At 41.4% G+C, this 21,646-nt stretch overlaps 1 protein-coding gene across 9 annotated transcripts in view; it reads right to left on the reverse strand.

Annotated features, from left to right (window-relative positions):
- The window catches only part of APTX (aprataxin), a 79,330-nt gene that overhangs the window by 54,056 nt on the left and 3,628 nt on the right, over positions 1–21,646 (reverse strand). For 3 of the 9 annotated variants that reach the window (XM_055087233.1, XM_055087234.1, XM_007116183.2), the window contains exon 1: positions 1,066–1,637. In XM_055087233.1, the coding sequence (XP_054943208.1) occupies positions 1,066–1,133 (68 nt within the window). In that variant the 5' untranslated portion in view covers positions 1,134–1,637. Of the gene's footprint in view, positions 1–1,065; positions 1,681–13,909; positions 13,997–19,575; positions 19,645–21,646 lie in introns of those variants that run through there. The other 6 variants (XM_028494046.2, XM_028494042.2, XM_028494045.2 and 3 more) reach the window with 6 other exon arrangements.

Here is a 21,646-nt window from a genome sequence, read left to right on the forward strand (position 1 = left end):
AGAGGCCACAACAGGGGAAGGCCCGCATACCACAAAAAAAAAAAAAAAAAAAAAAAAAAAAAAAAAGCTGCAGTATCCAACCTAGACTTGGAGAAAGGAGGTGTCAAGGAAGGTTTTCGATAAGAGGTGGGCCTAAAATGAGAACTATACATTAACTGGGTTAATTAGGTGAAAGTGGGCAGCCTAATTAGGTGAGGAGGTAGAGAAAGGAATCAGAGAGAAGATTCCAGTCAAAGGGAACAGCAAGTTGGAGTTGGAGACAGAACTTAGAATACTCTTTTAAAAGTTTGGGAGCGGGTGGGTGGGGGAACACACATGGATATGAGAAACCTGACCCTGTTTATACATGACTGGGACATAAACAAGGGCAGAAGAGACAAATGAAAACAAGGTCTCATAGGTGAAACTATAAAAGAAAGGGCAGAAGCAAAAATAAAGGAAATTGCTTTGATCAGGAGACAGCTCATCCTCTGATACTGAAGGAAAGGTAAAAATAGGTGTAAATCTAGATGACTGTATGAAGGGAAGGCAGGGGCAGAAATTTGAGGGAGAGCACATCTGATGACCTCAATTTTCTCCCTAAAATAGTAGACAACAACAGAGTAAGGTGTTTGGGAGCTTGATAAACAGTTGAGGAAAATTAATATAAAATACTGGATAACATCCAAGCCTCTGAAATCCAACTGCTCAAGTTCAAATCTTACCTCCACCACCTACGGACTGTGCGACTTGTGGCCAGTTATTTAAGCTAAGTCTTTATTTCTTCAGCTGTAAAACGATATTAATTACTGCTCTACACCACAGCGTTGTCACAAGGGCTAAATTAAGAAGTAAAAAGTTTAGTATCTGGCAAAAAACAAGCATTCAACACTACTATCACTCTTGCTAATAGTGAAGGTAGGATGAAAGCAGGAGCTAAGGAAATGTAAAAAGATCATCCGACAGCACTGACTGTGCAACTAAGGTGAAAGGGCACAAATCTGTTGTGTCTTCCCACGTGAAGAGTCCTATCTCAAGTGTTCTAATGACGCCCAATATAAATCAAATTCTCAAAAGGCTCCAAACCTGGACCACATTAATTCCACATGGATATTATATACTTGCTTTGTTGAACCGCTATCACTGGTCTGCATGAGAAAAGGCTTGCTTCTTCTGGCCTTCCTGTAAGGCCTGTTGAGGACGCTGTGAAGGGCCCTCAAGTTCCTCTCATGGAGCGTTTCTGGAGAAAACAATGTCCTTCCTGACAGGCTGCGCCGCCTCCTTGGGTTGGACAGTGCCCATTCTCTAATATTTCCTCTGCTTGTGTTCCGACCAAGCTAGGTACAGGTGTCAGGGGCACAGGTGAACGAACGCGAAGTGGGACGGAGGCCAACGTGAGCGCCGCCAAAACACGGCAGGCGGTTAATGGGAAGCCCTGAGCCCTAGAGCCCTAGAGCCCTAGAGCCCGAGGATGCTGCAACGCCTGCCGGGAAAGAAGCCGTGAGAGCGTTATTCAGGGCACATCACTCAGAGGCAGTAGTGGACCCGGCCTGAGGCCCACTCTCACGGCTCTCAACCCGGAACGCAAAAGAGACAGGCAGATAACCGCCTTACCTAGAAACGGCGGAGGCTGACAAGCTCACGTTACTCCTCCACTTCCGGCGCTGTGGGATGACGTCGCGAGACAGACTGGAGAGCAACCAGTGATTACCGGCTGACAGGATCTCGCCCGATGCCCGGATCGGGAAGTGCCCGCCCCACTTGGACCCGTATTGGGCCACGGTCCAAGTTTGAATCTTGGCAGTTATCCCAAAGAGGACGAGCTTTCTCAGCATCTCTCTATGCGAGAGCTGCTACCCCGTCACCACCTCTTAGTTTCTGAAACGGGAGAGACTTCAGGCAGCTCTCCTCTCGGTGGCCGTTTCTAGGCAACCGTCCAGCCTCTGACATTCCCTTCATAAGAAAAAGCTCCTACTTTTAAGGCCACCTTTTGCGCTGTAGACAGTAGCTGCTTGTGGCCGCCCCCTTTCAAAGCTACAATCTGCTTTCTCCTATTCTGGGGGAGAAAGGACTGGAGGGGAGAAACATTAGCGGAGAAACCTGCTAAGATTTTTGAATGCTGTCTTCACTAAATCAACTGGCTGAGGGGCAGTCAGGGAGGAGAGAAGCAGGATGTTGGAATGAGATGTGTTTACCGATTTTTACGGCAATTCCAGGATGTTCCCTAAGAGTCATATATTGCAATTATTCGAAGGCATTCTAGCAGATGGAAAAACTCTCTCATTTGGAATATTGTTTCCTTCCAAAGGAAAGCAGAGACTCAATGGTATGATGGCGATATCAGAACTATCAAAACAGAGTGGGAGGATCTTCCAGGAAACACGGAATGGAGACTTGCAGTTGTCAGCAGGGAAGATGCAGGTTTATATTAGGGTCACACCAGTAAGTGGAGGAGCACAGGAAGCTTCTCAGCGGCCACACAGGCCTCATGGCAGTGGAATGTGGTTCACATTGCTCGAGGTAAAGAGAGGCTATTCTGGTGACCTGACCAGTTATTTCCTCAGAATTAAGCTTCTCTTAGCCTCTACTTCAACCTGACCTGCCTGTGTTGTGTCTTGCATTCAAAACTGGATTGGATTATTCTAATTGGATTATTCAACATATATTGTGCAAAATTGGGCAGCCTATTAGGTCTAGTAGGATTATTCAACATAAACTGTGCAAAAATGCCCAGCCTATTAGGTCTAGCCCTTTCTCTATAGCATACTACCGGCCCAAGAAGCAGGGTCACATGGCATAATGCACGGCTTCAGGGCATGGCAGGCACAAAATTTTCAAGGACTCCAAAACCAAAGATTTGTCACAAACACATATATAGAGATTAATAGAGAATAAGCCTGTGGTATTATCTAATGCAGTATCCCTCAAAGTATAATCCTTGGATCAGTAGCAGTAGCCTCAAAACACTTGGGAACTTGTTAGAAATGCAAATTCTCAGTCCTCACCCCAGGCTTACTGATTCAGAAACTCTGGGGGGCGGGGCCCAGCAATATGTTTAACAAGCCCACCAGGTTATCCTAATATTGTACATGCTTAGATTTGAAATTCACTGACGGAAGGCAAAGGCTTCAAACCACACACTGTGATAAATGTGTTTTGTTAGTATACTCAGAGTTTTGGGAGTTTTTTGTTTGGTTTGGTTTTTTCTTTTTTTCAAATAAAATTTTTTTTTTAATTTTTAATTGTGGCAAAATACAAATAACATAAAACTTACCCTCTTAACTGTTTTTAAGTGTACAGTTCAGTAGTGTTAAGAATATTCACATTGTAGTGAATCTATCTCCAGAACTTTTTTTTTTTTTTTTTTTGGCTCCGTTGGGTGGGTGTTAAAGAACAGCACACTAGTGCTGCTAAAGAACACTGCATGTATTGTTTCAAATTAGAATTTTTATCATTTCTGGATATATGCTTAGGAGTGGGATTGCTGGATCATATGGTAGCTCTATTTTTAGTTTTCTGAGGAACCTCCACACTGTTTTCCATAGTGGCTGCACCAATTTACATTCCCACCAACAGTGTAGGAAGGTTCCCTTTTCTCTACACCCTCTCCAGCATTTATTATTTGTAGATTTTTAGATGGTAGCCATTCTGACCAGTGTGAGGTGATACCTCATTGTGGTTTGTTTGTTTTTTTAAATTTATTTAATTAAATAATTTATTTTTGGCTCCGTTGGGTCTTCGTTGCTGCACGCGGGCTTTCTCTAGTTGCCGCGAGTGGGGGCTACTCCTCGTTGCAGTGCACGTGCTTCTTATTGCGGTGCCTTCTCTTTTGGCGGAGCACGGGCTCTAGGCACGCGGGCTCAGCAGTTGTGGCGCACGGGCTTAGTTGCTCCACGGCATGTGGGATCTTCCCGGACCAGGGCTTGAACCCGTGTCCCCTGCATTGGCAGGCGGATTCTTAACCACTGCACCACCAGGGAAGCCTCCCAGAACTTTTAAATCTTGCAAGACCAAAACTCAAACAACTCCCCATTTTCCTCCGCACCCAACCCCTGGCAGCCACCATTCTACCTTAAGTTACAATGAGTTTGACCACTCCAGATACCTCATGTAAGTGAAATCATACAGTATTTGTCTTTTTGTGACAGGCTTATTTCACTTAGCATAATGTCCTCAAGGTTAATTCACTTGTAAGTGTCAAAACCTCTCTCCTTTTCAAGGCTAAAAAACATTCCATTGCGTGTATACACCACACTATTCCTCTGCTTCCACCTTTTGGCTATTATGAATAATGCTGCTGTGAACATCGTTGTACAAGTATCTCTTTGAGATCCTGCCTTCAATTATTTTGTATATATACCCAAAATTAGGATTTCTGATTCACAATTGTTTTTAATATTTTAAGGGGGGCTTCCCTGGTGGCACAGTGGTTGAGAATCTGCCTGCTAATGCAGGGGACACGGGTTCGAGCCCTGGTCTGGGGAGATCCCACATGCCGCGGAGCAACTGGGTCCGTGAGCCACAACTACTGAGCCTGCGCGTCTCAGAGCCTGTGCTCTGCAACGAGAGGCCTTGATAGTGAGAGGCCCACGCACTGAAATGAGGAGTGGCCCTGCTCGCTGCAACTAGAGAAAGCCCTCACACAGAAACGAAGACCCAACACAGCCAAAAATAAATAAATAAATAAATTTTTAAAAAATATTTTTTAAGGGACCACCTACTGTTTTCCATAGCGGCTGCACCATTTTACATTCCCACCAGCAGTGCACAAGGGTTCCAATTTCTCCACATTCTTGCCAACACTTGTTATTTTCTGATTTGGGTTTTTTTTTCTTTTAATAGCAGTCATCCTAATGGGTGTGAGGTAAGGTGATATCTCCTTGTGGCTTTGATGTGCATTTCTCTAACGATTAGCGATGTTGAGCATCTTTTCATATGTTTTTTGGCCATTTGTATATCTTCTTCAGAGAAATATCTATTCAAGTCCTTTACCCATTTTTTAATAATGTTATTTTATTGTTGTTGCATTGTAGTTCTTTTAATCTTCTGGATATTAACCCCTCACCAGATATATGACTTGCAAATATTTTTTCCCATTTCATAGGTTGCCTTTTCACTCTGTCAACTGTGCCCTGCAGAGAAGTGTTTTTTTTTGGCTGCGTTGGGTCTTTGTTGTTGCGCGCGGGCTTTCTCTAGTTGCGATGAGCGGGAGCTACTCTTCGTTGCGGTGCACAGGCTTCTCATTTCGGTGGCTTCTCTTGTCGCGGAGCACGGGCTCTAGAGGACAGGCTCAGTAGTTCTGGCGCACAGGCTTAGTTGGTCCGCGGCATGTGGGATCTTCCCGGACCAGGGCTCGAACCCATGTCCCCTACATTGGCAGGCAGATTCTTAACCACTGCACCACCAGGGAAGCCCCAGAAGTTTTTAATTTTGATGTAGTCCAATTTATCTATTTCTACTCTTGCTGCCTATGCTTTTGGTATCATATCCAAGAAATCAAAGGATGCTTTTCCCCTATGTGTTACAGTTTTAGGTCTCACATTTAGGTCTTTGATCCATTTTGAGTTCTTTCTTTTTTATATATGATATAAAGTAAGCATAGAACATCATCCTTTTGCATGTGGATATCCAGTTTTCCCAACACAATTTGTTGAAAACACTGTCTTTTCTCCATTGAATGGTCTTGGAATACTTGTTGAAAATCATTTGACTACATATGCAAGGGTTTATTTCTGGGCTTTCTATTCTATTCCATTGGTCCAGTACCACCCTGTTTTGATTACTGTAGCTTTGTAATAACTTTTTAAATCAGGAGGTGTGAGACCTCCAACTTTGTTGGGGTTTTTTTTTCCTTTTTCCAAGATTGTTTTGGCTATTTTGCTCAGGGGGGGTAATTTTTTTTTATTATAACAGTTAGAAATTAGAAAATCTTGCACGAAAATCAGGATTCTTGGTCTCTTGGGGAAAAAAAAATCAAGAAATCCAGCAAATTCTGGCAACAAATAGCTGGAATTGGAGTGGCTGCCAAGTGCTCTCTAGTTGCCACTGTCTCCACCCACTCATTTATGTAACCTGTCCCATCCCTTAAAGGCCCTTCTTTCTTTGATACTTTGAGACTCCTGGTCTAAGGGAAAGGCAGTTGGAGCCAGAGGACCAACCTGGGGAGGCTGCAGTGGTCTGGTTCAGAGATTTTCTCAAAAGGAAAAATACAGAGTTCTGAGAGAAAATATAGCTAGGAAATTTTGTTTGTTTCTTTGTTTGTTGCAGGAGAGAGGGTACAGTGGGAGGGGTTGGGGAGGGGTGTCAGGAAAGACCTATCTAAGGAAAGGACAATTAAACTGAGTCCAGAAAGATGAAAATGAAACAGACAAGACTTGGTAGAAGAATATTCTAGGTCTATAATCTAGACTGAGGAAAGGGCATGTACAAAAGCCCTACAGCAGGGCTTTTAGCATATTCTTTCAGGCATGACAGAAATCCAATGGAGCTAAAGGGTAGATTGTAAGAGGAAAATGGTGATATATGAGCAAGGGTCAGACAGTAAACTATGCAGGAACTGTATGTAACTCATCCTATAGTCAATGAAAAAACCCTAAAGAGTTAGCCAGGGAGTGACATTATTTGATTCTCATTTTATGAAGATCACTGTGGCTGCTGTGAAGAAGAACAGATTGGAGGGGAGGATGAGAACAGAAAGGCTGAGAGCAGTTAGGAGTTTACTGATGTAGCACAAAGGATGTTGGCAGCCTGGACAAGAATACAGAAGTGGACTGATTTAAGAGCTATATTGGAGGCAGTGGCAACTGGATAAGACAAGACATATTCTTCTCTGTAGGCCAACCTAGGTCAGATGGCAAATAATAAAAGTCACTTAGTGGGGATGGGACCAAAACCTAGTGAGCTATACATGTACTTACATCTTTCACATATCCAAAAACTTCTCACTGCAAGTACCTACGACTCTGCCTGAAGGCTTCCTCTGGCCCCAAGAGCCTTCTCTGACTGCATACAGGCCAGAAGGGATGGGATTTACACTCCTGGGAGCAGTAGTGAAAATGATGTAAAGAAGTGAATGGGTAAACTTGTTTCCACACCCCGGGGCGAAACAACTTTGAAGCATAAACTACTCTGTCTCCCAGAGGCTCTCCAGCCCCCAGTTGTCTACAGGGGTAACCTGTGCATTAACCCACCGGTACTGCTTCCCTCCCATCCCTGTCTCACTTCTCCACTCCCTTACTGATGCTTCCTGCTATCATCTCCTAAACAAACTAAGTGCACTCAAATCCTTGCCTTGTGTATGCTTCTGGGGGAATACAACCTACACACTCCTGCTGAATATTTTCTTTTTTAAAACAATTAATTTATTATTTATTTTTGGCCGCATTGGGTCTTCATTGCTGCATGCAGGCTTTTCTCTAGCTGCAGCGAGCAGGGGCTACTCTTTGTTGCGGTGCGTGGGCTTCTCATTGCAGTGGTTTCTCTTGTTGCGGAGCACAGGCTCTAGGAGCGTGGGCTTCAGTAGTTGTGGCACACGGGCTCAGTGGTTGTGGCTCACAGGCTCTAGAGCGCAGGCTCAGTAGTTGTGGTGCACGGGCTTAGTTGCTCCGTGGCATGTGGAATCTTCCCAGACCAGGGCTCGAACCTGGGTCCCCTGCATTGGCAGGTGGATTCTTAACCACTGTGCCACCAGAGAAGTCCCTGAATATTTTCTAATGATATTTTATTTCTCTTTTTTAGGTAAGTTAGTAACTCCTACTGCTTCCCAACTTTTTGATGTCATGGCACAAAGATAAAATTATATATGCAGATCATACTGGGGTCACCTTAAGGTCTATGAGGAACTTGGTGAAAAAAAATCATTATATTTTCTTTATCATTATATATGATAAAAATTTAAAATAGACCATTTGAGAAAATAACATTGATTCTGGCTAAATATCCAAATAAAATATTTTAAAATTTTTCATGAGAAACTTGACCATGTTTCTGTGAATATTACCTTTTTGACATTAGGTTTCATGGTGAAATAGCTATGTCATTTCTGATTAAGTTTTTAATGATAATCTTTTTAAATTCTTAGAGTCACACCTATAATTGGCACACCAGTAGAGAAGTTCTGTTCTATACATCACAGAGTAAACATGCTAATGTATCCATAAACTATACCCTGCAATTTACTTTAAAATTTTCCACCTATAATTTACACTTTATTGTTTTCAACTCCTACTTTCAATACTAGTTAAACTCTCCCACTATGTGTTGATTTCATAGCTTAACTCTCTCAAGAATCTAACTTTGCAAGAGTTTAGGGGATCCTTACTGTAATCCCAAGGACTAACATTCATACCATTGATGGTTCCTGTTAGAACTTTCATTTCAATTCATCAATTCTTATTTGTGTAAATTGCAGATGTTGTGGTGGTCTCTTCTGAAATTTCTTATAAACATACTAATTCTAACTTATCCTGCTTACCTTCTACCATCTCTTCATTGCCAGCCTTGTACGAGCAATGCTGAACTTCTTACCCTTCCACTCCCTCCTCCTCAGTACTCTAGAGAGATAGATGAGCTATCCCTGCTAAGCCCTAGCGCAGCTGTAATACTCTATTGCATTCCTTGATGTTCATGCTATTTCCTCTGGAATGTTCTTCCTTACTTTCTCCCTAATTCACTCCAGCCCTCTCCAATCCATTTACATGCAACTACAGAAAATATTTCAAAACACAAATCTGACTAAACTCAGTAACTCTTAGTCTTACTTTTGAACGAGATGTTATCTATCTCTCATAATCCTATCTACCACTTTTTCCTTGCCTATCCACATACCCAACACAGGGGGTTTCTTTCAATTTTTTGAACCCCTTCAGTCAAGGTTTTCTGGTTGGAAGCTGGAAAAGTACTCTAGCTAACTTAAAGACTGATGCGGCTGCGCTTGGTACCATTCCCAAACCATATGAATCCTGTACTATCCCGGCCCTCAACCTCACAATTACACAGAGTTAACAGTAACTCCAGAACAGGAGGGCCTGGGCTCCTGGCATTGTCAAGATCAGTTCTTCCCTCTGGTCAAGTAGGAGGGACATGGATTTAGGAGCCCACATGGACACTTGCATCCCACTAGAGGCCAAGATTCTCCAGGGTCTTGGCCTCTAGCCAGATGAAATCAGAGAAGCTCTAGCTTTCCATTGCTTGGTACATTTTTTCATCCATTCAACAAGTATTTTTGAGCAGCTTCTACATGTCAGGCATTGTTTTAGGTGCCAGGGCCTATACCACAGTGAACAAAACAAAGCTCCTGCTTTCAAGGAGCTTACAATCTAGTGGGGAGAGGCAGACCATAAAAAAGAAATATATGGATAGGAACTTCCCTGGTAGCGCAGTAGTTAAGAATCCGCCTGCCAATGCAGGGGACACGGTTCAATCCCTGGTCCGGGAAGATCCCACATGCGCAGATTAACTAAGCCCATGTGGCGCAACTAGTGAGCCTGCCCTCTAGAACCCGTAAGCCACAACTACTGAAGCCTGCGCACCTAGAGCCTGTGTTCCGCAACAAGAGAAGCCACCGCAATGAGAAGCCCGCGCACCACAACAAAGAGTAGCCCCCACTCGCCACAACTAGAGAAAGCCCACATGCAGCAACGAAGACCCAACGCAGTCAAAAATAAATTAAATAAATTTTTTTTGAAAAGAAGAAATATACGGGTCATGTGGGGATAAATGCTGTAAAGAAAAAGCAGGATAGAAAGTGATGAGAATATTTTGTTTATTGTGGAAGGCCTTTTTTTGAGTACAGACCTAAAAGAAGCAAGGAAGCCATGTAGATATCTAGGTGGGAAGGGAAGCCATCAAAGGATTTTAATCAGAGGAGTGACTTTTTGAGCCCCGCCACCTCCAACCACCGCAGAGTGACATATTTTTTAAAGGGTACATATTTTTTAAAGAGTCATTCTAATTATTTTATGGCACCAGGATCTTAAAGAGAGGGAATGGTTTACAACCTGCAGTTTCTTCAAACCTCAATGTCTATATCCATTCAACAACCGCTTGGAGTGCCTCCTCTGTATTTGGCAGTGAGCTAGGTGTTGAGGACAGAGAAGGCAACAAGCCAGACCCAGCCCCTCCCTTTAAGGAACTTTCAGTGCTGGGAGCTCAGTTCCAGCACACACTCAGCTTTCACAGACTCACTTTTGAGCTCTTCTACTCTCCTGAACTTGTCAGTGTCCTTCAGATACTGACCTACCTGCGATTTCTCCCATTTGTCTTTCTCACTATACTTCAGACTGGATGCCCAGTGGCATTTTCCTGACCGTGGTTTGGCTCCTCTTGACAACAAATTTGTATGTCTATACTTTTACACTATTCAGACAACCCTGGGACCTCCTACTTTGTCACTCTTTTTACTAGCAAAGATCCAGCTCTGCATATCAAAATAACACAGTTTAATTAAATTTACTCTTTCTTTCTTCACCATACTTTCAATGAGAGTAAAACATCTACTTAACATAGAATAATATTGGCCTAAATTATACGGCCTGTAACAGGAGTTTTTAACCACTCTCCAAAGGACTTTCGATACAGAAGAGACCTCACTTCCCACATATGTGACTTCTCCCTGATGTCTCAGAGATAGGGGATAAGGCAGAGGTGATTAAGGAGAAAAAAGGACAAAAAATTTTTTGAGAAAATATAGATTTAGTCTTTCTCACTATGGTAGCCTATTACTTTTCTAGACCCTATATTCTCCCCTCTCAGAATTCTTGCCCTTGTATAGTCCCCTCCCACACTTACTCTGGTCTTGGCCAAGGAACTGGCTTTGGCCAAAGGGACATTAAGAAGTAGTATGTGAGCAGAGCCTTGATAAGTGCTTGCACATTGTGGCCTATCTTTTCGGGGTGCTTCTCTTCAGAACCCAGCTGCCAGGCTGTGAGAAGCCCAACTTAGCCACATGAAGAGATCATATGAAGGAGTACTGGGGTCCTGGTCAACAGCCCCAGATAAGCTCCCAGCCAACAGACACTATGTGAGTGATCCAGCTTGGATGGACCCTCCAGCCCTAGTTGAGCAATCTCAGTAGTCACCACACAGAACAAACATGAGCTATCTCTGATAAACCTTGCTCTAATTGCAGAATTTTGAGCAAATAAATTACTGTTGTTATTTTAAGCCACCAATGTGGGGGGCATTTTGTCATACAGCATGAGATAACAAGAAGACTCTTTTTAAAAAAAAAAAAAAAAGAGGTGCTGTTTCTACTGTATGTTGGAATTCTTAAGACTAAAATGCCTGAACCCTGGGTCAAGGTTCAACTTCCCTAATAAGAGAGATGCCAGTGTACAATTATACTGGTGTAATTGTTAGTTTAACGTCTGTGGCCCCATTCATCTGTAAGCTCCATGACGATTATGTCTATCATGGTCAACATTGTTTCAATGACCTAGAAAAGACCCTAGCCCATAGTAGACACTCAATCAATATTTTAGTAAGTCAATATTATGTTGATTTACTAGCTATATTAGTTCTTCTCTTCGAATAGGACAGTAATACTTGTTATTTTATTATTATTATGAGCAAACATTATTATATAATGTTTACTACATGTAGATAGATACTGTTCTAAGCAATTTACATGTATCATCAAATTTAGTCCTCACAATAACCCTTTGGTACCATTATTAGCCTTTTTTACAGCTTGGTACCATTATTGGTACCATTATTATCCTTTTTTACAGATGAGGAAACTGAGGCACAGAAAGAATAAGTAACTTGTTTGTCACGGGGCCAGGATTCAAACCCAGGGAGTCAGCTTCCAGAGTCCATACTCTTTGCCACTGCACTGCCCCTCCCAGTTTCCTGTTCTAGGCCTGGCAGTGCCATTGCTGTTGAAGCAAGAACAAGGAAAGGTTTCACACCAGAAGATGAAGAGTTCCCTCATCATGATGAAGACACCCCTGAGATTTTGCAGGTGGAAAGCTGCACAGAGGGACTGCGTTCCTGCTCTAAAACACCTTTACAACGTCAATGACAACAAGAAGATGACAGACAGGAATGAGAGATGGTGACATACACCAGGAAGAAAAACCCTTATACCAGGCCCTAACCCAAGCCTCTAACTCTGCCAGCTAAAGTGACTGAACTCCAACCCATGAGCTCAGCTCAACCCCAGTAACCCTACAGGACTATAAGGAGCCCCGAGTCAGGAGCTGCTAGCTCAGCGCTGAGTCTCTTTTAATGCCAGTGCCCCTGTGACTTGTTACTGGGTCTTCCTTATGCTCAGCACACAGACCAATGACAAAGGCCCAATGTGGCACCATCACCAACTCTGCCTCTGCTCTGAAGAACAGCCTGGATGTGGGAGTCTGGATCTAAGCCAGGAGCACTGTGAAGGTCACTAGCAAACTGACCTCCCAGTTTGATGAGTACTTTCTTGACCCAAAACTACCACTACCACCACCAGCAAGTGTGTACACCCACACACAAATGGCCCAGCCTCACTCCCATATTTGGAGAAGACATGATAAGTTTAATATTAAAATTGAAATGGCAATTTACCCCAACAGTAGAAGAAATATTTCATAACTGTATCACTTGATAGCTAAAAAGGGGTGCAGAGTTGGGGAGCAGGATGTTAGGTCTTGGTAATCAGAGGGGCCTTTTAGAGGGAGCCTTTGAACTATGTCTTCTCCATTTGACATTCACTCAACAAATACTTTTTGACACCTGCTATATGCCAATAACTGTACTAGGTGTGAGAAATAAAATGTTGTGAAGCCATGATCACTGAGAGTGCTCCACCTCAGAAACAGTGCTTTAACCCATGAATCCCTTTTTGGTGTGCTGCCATCAGGCTGTAAGAGGCATCCTTGTGAACTAGACACCCTGTCAGGGATGCTGTAAAGGACACTGCTCCTCATATAACACAATGTTCTCTTCATGAGCATCCCTGGGAGACAGTCCAATCTGATCTCAATTCTGGGAATAGTTTTACTTCTCCAGGGTAACAGGTTTGTTTTTTACCTATGGACACCACGAATTGTAGGACCAATGAGGCTGTCAGCTTAGAGACAAATTCATGGCCCAGCTGTAGCAAATGTGAAGGTCATTCCTATCTGCATTTTTAGCCTTGTCCCTGGCTCTATTTTTTCTCTAGCCATGTTTTTATTTCTTCATTCTCTGCACTTTTAATTTATGGCATCGTGTGTGTGTGTGTGATTTTTTTGTTTCAGAGATTTTTCTTGTATCCTTGGAAATGTCTATGAACACTTTCTAAAAGAAGACATTGGCATCAATGTTTATAATACATTATATACATTTACATAAATGCTATGATAGAAGTGTATCTACAGGGTGATGTTAGCACACAAGAGGGCTTATAAATCAGTCAAAAGCATTAGAGGAGACCTTGCATAGCGGTCATTGCTTGAGTTGAATTCTTATTTTGTATTGTTCTTTGTTTTGTTGAGGATCTTGTAGAGTTTATTCACACTGCAACAATTGTTAAACAAAGTTAAGTTGTTACCTAGTGCAAGATGATAATAAAAATCTGGCAGAGTAAATTTTTTACATCATATCATGGGTTCATGGGACACCACAAAAATTTTTTACAATAGACTGAGGCTACTTCCACAAGAGTTTCATTTCATCAATTTTTTTCTGACAAAAAGATCATGGGCAAAAATAATTCATATCTACATCAGAATTTACATGCAGAGAAAGAAATTAAGGTGGAATATCAAACTTAAGCTAGAAGATATTTGATAGCAAAGTGAGGTGAAGAATTAAAATAGTAATTTAGAAGACATATATACACAAAATGTTATCAACTGGATTATTCAAATAAATGAGGACAAACAGGATTTGGGAGTTTAAATTATCAAGATCAATAGTCTCCATGTGGAAGGGATATTAAAAATCATATAGTTCAGTTGCATACCTGTGCAGCAGTGTTCTTCCTTAATTCTTTATTCCATCTTGCAAGTAGGCCCCCCAGCCTTCGAAGGTCTATGGATTGTGCGGTTGCCTGTATGAGAACACAGTGAGAGAAAGAATAGCTGCTGACACATTGTTTTACGTGTGCTGGGTCAGCAATTATTTTTAAATACACTCAATTTGAGCTCTTTTTTCCCCTCTTTTCTTAAAAAAGAGTTCTAGCAATATAAAAACTCATATTGACCAACTGCATATAGAGGACCTGAAGAAATAGGTCAAGATCTCATGGATGAAGCATTTCACAATTTGAAAAAAGACAGCAATAAACATGTTTACTGCACATCTTTTCATTTTCAATGGCATGAAAAATTACAACCATCTTTCTTCAGGTTAAAAAGAAAGAAAGGGGCTTCCCTGGTGGCGCAGTGGTTGAGAATCCGCCTGCTGATGCAGGGGACACGGGTTCGTGCCCCAGTCCGGGAAGACCCCACATGCCGCAGAGCGGCTGGGCCCGTGAGCCATGGCCGCTGAGCCTGTGCGTCCGGAGCCTGTGCTCCGCAATGGGAGAGGCCACAACAGTGAGAGGCCCGCCTACTACAAAAAAAAAAAAAAAGAAAGAACGAAAAAGTAAACTAGCTATACTCCATGACCTCTTTCAACAATCTATAAGGCCCGGCGCTTTAAAGAGGATACTGTTCCGCCTTGCATTGGGGAAAATTGTTGACTTTTAACTTAGAATGACTAAAGAAAATGCATTGCTATTTTCCCCCCTCTTCCTATCAGAATTTTTTTTAAACTTAAAAGCAAAAGTATCTGAAAATTGCTCACTGCTGAGCAGAAAGGCTACTCTGAACTCAGCAATTAGTCACTGACATTTCCTGCAGGAGGGCAGCCCAAGCAGGCAGAAAAACCACTACAGTGCTAGGCTGGATGTTCCACGACGGAAGGAACCATCTCTGCTTCTTCACAACTATCTACCTGGTGCCTGGCTTAAAGTCTGGCACAATGCATATTCATTCATTCACTCATTCCATAAACTTGTATTGAGTACCTACTCTGTACCAGACAGTGTTCTATATGCCTGGGATACATCATAAAACAAAACAAAGATCTCTACCTAAATGAAATTTTACTTCTATTGGGAAGAGGGTATAGCAGGAAGAGACAATAGGTAAGTAATTTGTTATGTCATGAGTGTGAAGTTATATAAAAAAGTTAAGGGGGATTGGGAGTGCTAAAGAGGAAGAGCAGATTGTGATTTTGAATAGGGTAGACATTGTAGGCTTCATTGAGAAGGTGATATTTAAACAAAGCCTCGAGGGGGGTGAGATGCTCAATACACACTTGTTGATTAAACAAATGAATGAGACCAAAGTTAAGGAAGCAGAAAAGTACAAGGGATGTTCAGGAGGTGGTGAGAAAATGAGTTGAGAAGGTAGGCTGTTGGAGATGAAACTGGGAAGGAGATGGGAGGCTCACTAAGAAGGGTGCAGAGCTAAAGGGTATGAACTTACAAAGTTTAGAGTTTACAAAGAACTTGCACTTATAATCCTATTTAATTCTCACATTCCCAGTAAAGTTAGTTTCGTCTCTACTTTACCAATAAAGAAACTATACTCAGAGAAGCTTGGTAATTTTCCCAAGATCACACAGAGATACAACTTAAGAGTAAAATTTTATGTAAATTTTTAAAATTACACACCCTGTAGAGCAACCAATAGATTGTGAGTGCTCAACAAAAAAATTAAAGAATAGTAAACTAACAGCCCATTTTGAATCATGTGTATGGTATTACTGGCAACAGAAAATATGCAGCTGCAAATCTATTTCTTTCATAAATGCCTCTCTTTTTACTAGTATAAACTTTTGCAAACTTTTGCTTTCAGATTCAATCCATTTCTCTTACAAACACAATAATACTTTGTGACTTGATTTTCATGAATAAAAATATTATTTCTCAGTCATACAAGAAATACATGGATACTTTCTTTAAAAGGTTAAAGTCTCCACCCAATGGCCACCCTCCACTCTGGTCCTCAACATCAGAGATAAGTAAGTACTATCAGTTATGATTGTATCCTCCTGCTCTTTTTCTATGAATACTTGTATATCCAAGTGTTGCCTGAATATCCACACTCGGTTGTTAATATGTTTAAAACTGAACTCATTATTTTCCCCTCAAAGCTAACCTGGTCCTCTGATTTCCTGTGTCAGTGAATAGTATTACCCCATCAGAAACTTTACATTCCATATTTTATCCACCCACTCACCTATCACATCTAATCATCAATCAATCCCTGTAGCTATACCTCTTTAATATCTTGCGTTACCACTCTTCTCCAGTCCTACTCCCACAGCTTTAATATTGGCCCTCTTTGCCTACTGCTTCTACTGCAAGGCCAGATTCATGGCTGTGTGATGTGCAGTCACACAGGGTCTCATGCTTAGAAGAGCCCCATGCTAGGTTTAATGCTCTGCTGTCACTGTCTCGAAATTCTTAATAATCTTTTTTTTGGCTGTGCCACACAGCTTCCGGGATCTTAGTTCCCCAACCAGGGACTGAACCCGGGCCCTGGCAGTGAGAGCACCAAGACCTAACCACTGGACAGCCAGGGAATTCCCACCTCAATAATTTTTGACAAGGGACCCTATGTTTTCATTTTGCACTGAGTCTTACAAATTATATAGCCAGTCCTATACTACTGTAATAGCATCCTAACTGGTATCCATTTTCCCAGTATGGCCCTGCTGCAACCCACCTACACAATTCTGTAGGGAATTAAAAAGAAGACATTCCACTGTAATTGGATCAAGCAATACAGGGCACAGACGTCTCCCCTTTTCGAGGCTAAGGAGTCTAAAGTACAAGTTTAAATTGAAAAGATGAATTATAGAAGAATGAAATTTCCATATAACCAAGGATCTAACCACATTATCTATAGACACTTTTGTATTACAAGTACTTAGGGAAGATGGCCAAAGTAAATACAAGTCTGTGAAGCCAGAATGGTAAAGACCACAGGCTTTGCATTCAGAAAGACTGGGTTCAAATTCCAATTTGACCACTTAATGTGTGACTTTTGGGAAGTTACTCAAATTCACTAATTTTTATTTCATATTGATAAAACAGAGAAAATTATCTGTCAGGACTTTAGTGAGACTCACAAAATAACAGGGAACCAGTTAAGTTCAACAAACACTACTCTGTGCCAGACCATGCCTTCATGCTGATGATATCAAGATGAATACGACTTCCTTCTGAAGCATACAGGATGGAAAAAGGTGGCGGGGGTGAGGGGAGAGTAACTTCACAATATGGAGAAATCTGGCAAATGCTACCTCAGCCAGGTGATCAAGGTCAACATCGACAGTGATGAGTCATGTTCACAGTATGTACCTTGGATATATCATGAAACTAGCTCTTTACTCCTGTGGTCTTTCTCCCCAAAACCCATAAACCCAGCCCATCCATGAAAAAAACATGAGACAAACCCATATTGAAGGACAGTCTACAAAACACCTGGCCATTCTTAAAACTGTCAAGATTATCCAAAATAAGGAAAATCTGAGAAGCTGTCACAGTCAAGAAAAGCCTAAAGAGACATGATGACTAAAAGTAATGTGGTATTCTGGATGGGGTCCTGGAACAGAAAAGGGACATTAAGTAAAAACTAAGGAAATCAGAATAAAGAATGGACTTTAAAAAGGAAACAAAAATTGTAACTTTGTATGGTGATGAATGGTAACTATACTTACTGTGGTGATCATTTTTCAGTGTATACAAATATCAAATCATTCTGTTGTACACCTGAAACTAATACAATACTATATGTCAACTATACTCAATTTAAAAAAAGAATGGGCTTTTGTTAATAATAATGTAACAATTTTAGTTCATTAGTTGTGACAACTGTACCATTTTTATTAAGAAGCTGACAACAGGGAAAACTGGGTGCCAGGTATACAGGAACTCTCTGTACTATCCTTGCAACATTTCTGTAAATGTAAAACTATTCTAAAATTAAAAGTTTATTTAAAAAATAACAGGGCTTCCCTGGTGGCGCAGTGGTTAAGAATCCACCTGCCAATGCAGGGGATACAGGTTCGAGCCCTGGTCCAGGAAAATCCCACATGCCGCGTAGCAACTAAGCCTGTGCACCGCAACTACTGACCCTGTGCTCCAGAGCCCACGAGCCACAACTACTGAGCCCACAAGCCACAACTACTGAAGCCCGGGGGCGCCTAGAGCCCGTGCTCCACAAGAAAAGAAGCCACCACAATGGGAAGCCCGCGCACCGCAACGAAGAGCAGCCCCTGCTCACCGCAACTAGAGAAAGCCTGCGCGCAGCAACGAAGACCCAATGCAGCCAAAAATAAATAAATTTTTTTAAAATAAAATAAAATAGGGCTTCCCTGGTGGCGCAGTGGTTGAGAGTCTGCCTGCCGAAGCAGGGGACGCGGGTTCGTGCCCTGGTCCGGGAAGATTCCACATGCCGCGGAGCGGCTGGGCCCGTGAGCCGTGGCCGCTGAGCCTGCGCGTCCGGAGCCTGTGCTCTGCAACGGGAGAGGCCACAACAGTGAGAGGCCCGCGTACCGCAAAAAAAACAAAAAACAAAAAACAAAACAAACAAACAAACAAAATAAAAATAAAATAAAAAATAACAACTGGGGGTTGGGGGTTGAAAGGGAGAACAGTTCATAAAGAAGACTGAGACAATGTGTAGTCACAGAGATAAGAGGAGAACCAGAACAAATTGGTGACACTCAAAAAAAAAAAAAATTCCAGCCCCACTAGGCCCCACAGTCAATTAAAAACTAAATGTTGCAAGAAATTTAAATTAATTCATACAAGCATTTAAACTAGAATTTTAGCTAGAATTTACTTTCCATTTTGTACTTCCTAATAAAATTTTTCTTTCCTTTTTAAAGATAAAAAGTATAGCAGTAATTGTACACACCCAAAACTCAACTCATCTTTCCTCCCCTCCAACTCTGCCCCCACCACAGCTTCCTCTTCCTTCTCTTTCAGGTCTCCGCATCTTAGGAAGGGCATCTCCAACCTCTTGCTCAGGCCAGAAAGCTGGAAGTCAGCCATGATTCCTTCTCCATCAACTCTGCATCCAGTCAACGCGACCTGCAGATTCTACCTCTATACTTATATTTCCCTCCCTCTCCATTTCTACTGTGTAGGCCTTACCAATTCTTTTTTTGTTTTGTTTTGGGGTTTTTTTGTTTCTGTTTTTGTTTTTGTGTTTTTGGCCATGCTGTGCAGCTTGCAGGATCCTAGTTCCCCGACCAGGGATCAAACCTGTGCCCCCTGCAAGGGAAGCATGGAGTCCTAACCTCTGGACCACCAACAAAGTCCTGGCCTTACCAATTCTAATCTAATCTCTCATCATAAAAGCTTCCTATGAATCCATCCTCCACATTAGCACCCAAATGGTTGTTCTAAAATGTAAATATGATCAAATCATCTGTAAAACAAGGTTGATATGATTAAAATATGACAACATTTATAGAGAGTGCGTGACAGGCACTCCCCCCAAAAAAGTCAGCTGTTAGAGGTTATATCACCCCATCCCTAAAATCTTCCAGGATCTCTCAAGAGCTTTCAAGATAAAATTCAAGCTTCTAGCATAATCCTCAAGCCCTTAAGAAATTGGCTCCTACCATGCCTCCAGTCATCTCCAGCTATCTCCATGGATACTTGTGATCTGGCAAGAGTTACAAAGCACACCACTGAAATAAAATATAATGGTAAGAAAAGAGATCATTCGTGATAGAAACAAAAAGACAATGTCTAATAACATCTTTAAGAAGAAATGATCAGGACCTGGTTTAAAACAAAAAGCATACAGTAATCAAAACAGTGTGGTATTGGTACAAAAACACACATATGGATCAATGGAACAGAATAGGGAGCCCAGAAATAAATCCACACACCTAGTCAATTAATCTTCCAAAGGAGGCAAGAATATAAAGTGGGAAAAAGTCTCTTCAGCAAGTGGTGCTGGGAAAGTTGGACAGCTGCGTGCAAACCAATGAAGTTAGAACGCACCCTCACACCATGCACAAAAATAAACTCAAAATGGCTTAAAGACTTAAACATAAGACATGACACCATAAAACTCCTAGAAGAGAGCATAGGTAAAACATCCTCTGACATAAATCTTGCAAACGTTTTCTTAGGTCAGTCTCCCAAGGCAATAGAAATAAAAACAAAAATAAACAAATGGGACCTAATCAAACTTACAAGCTTTTGCACAGCAAAGGAAACAATAAAAAAAAAAAAGACGACCTACAGAATGGGAGAAACTATTTGTAAATGATGAGACAGACAAGGGCTTAATCTCCAAAATATACAAACAGCTCATACAACTCAACAGCAAAAAAACAAACAACCCAATTGAAAAATGGGCAGAAGACCTTAATAGACATTTCTCCAAAGAAAACATACAGATGGCTCGTAGGCACATGAAAAGATGCTCAAAATCGGTCAGAACGGCCATCATTAAAAAGTCTACAAATAACAAATGCTGGAGAGGGTGAGGAGAAAAGGGAACCCTCTTGCACTGTTGGTGGGAATGTAACTTGGTGCAGCCACTACGGAAAACATTATGGAGGTTCCTTAGAAAACTCAAAATAGAATTACCATATGATCCAGCAATCCCACTCCTGGGCATATACCCAGACAAAACTATAATTAAAAAAGATACATGCACCCCTATGTTCATAGCAGCACTATTCACAATAGCCAAAACATGGAAACAACCTAAATGTCCATCAACACATGAATGAACAAAGAAGACGTGGTACATAATATACAATGGAATACTAATCAGCCTTAAAAGAACAAAATAATGCCATTTGCAGCAACATGGACACAACTAGAGATTATCATACTAAGTGAAGTAAGTCAGAAAGAGAAAGACAAATAGCATATGATATCACTTATATGTGGAATCTAAAATATGACACAAACGTATCTACAAAACAGAAACAGACGCACAGACATAGAGATCAGACTTGTGGTTGCCAAGAGGGGAGAGGGAGAGTGATGGACGGCGAATTTGGGTTGGTAAATGCAAAATATTACGTGTAGAACGGATAAACAACAAGGTCCTACTGTATAGCACAGGGAACTCTATCCAATCTCCTGCGATAAACTGTAATAGAAAAGAAAATTATAAAAGGAATGTCTCTATGTGTATAACTGAGGCACTTTGCTGTACAGCAGCAACTGGCACAGCATTATAAATCAACTATACTTCAATTTTTAAAAAAGCATAAAACACAATAAAGAAAATGAATATACAGTTATATGCACAATATAACTTGTTTACCGAGAGGAAGATTCAACATTATAAACATGCTAGTTCTTCCCAAACTGACTGATATATAAAAGCACTGTAATGACAATCAAAATCACGTTGGGATTTTGGGTAATCTGCCAGAAACATTCTTAAGCTCATCTGGAAGAAGAAAAATACTAGAAAATGCCAGGTAAATTGTAAAAAGAAGGAGCAATGAGGAGAAAGAGGCCTACCAGACATTAAATTTAAGTAAATTTAGTACACAATAAAAGTGGCATCTCACATGAGTTAGGAGAAAGAGTATTAAAATATTTAGACAAACTAGCTCACCATATGGAGAAAGATAAAGCTCATTTAATTACAAATAATCCTCAGTCCTTTCACCAAAAGAACTTCTAGGTGGAATAAAGATTTAAATATGAAAAATG

The sequence above is a fragment of the Physeter macrocephalus genome, chromosome 9 (genome assembly GCF_002837175.3).
Source record: "Physeter macrocephalus isolate SW-GA chromosome 9, ASM283717v5, whole genome shotgun sequence".
NCBI classification, from domain to species: domain Eukaryota; kingdom Metazoa; phylum Chordata; class Mammalia; order Artiodactyla; family Physeteridae; genus Physeter; species Physeter macrocephalus.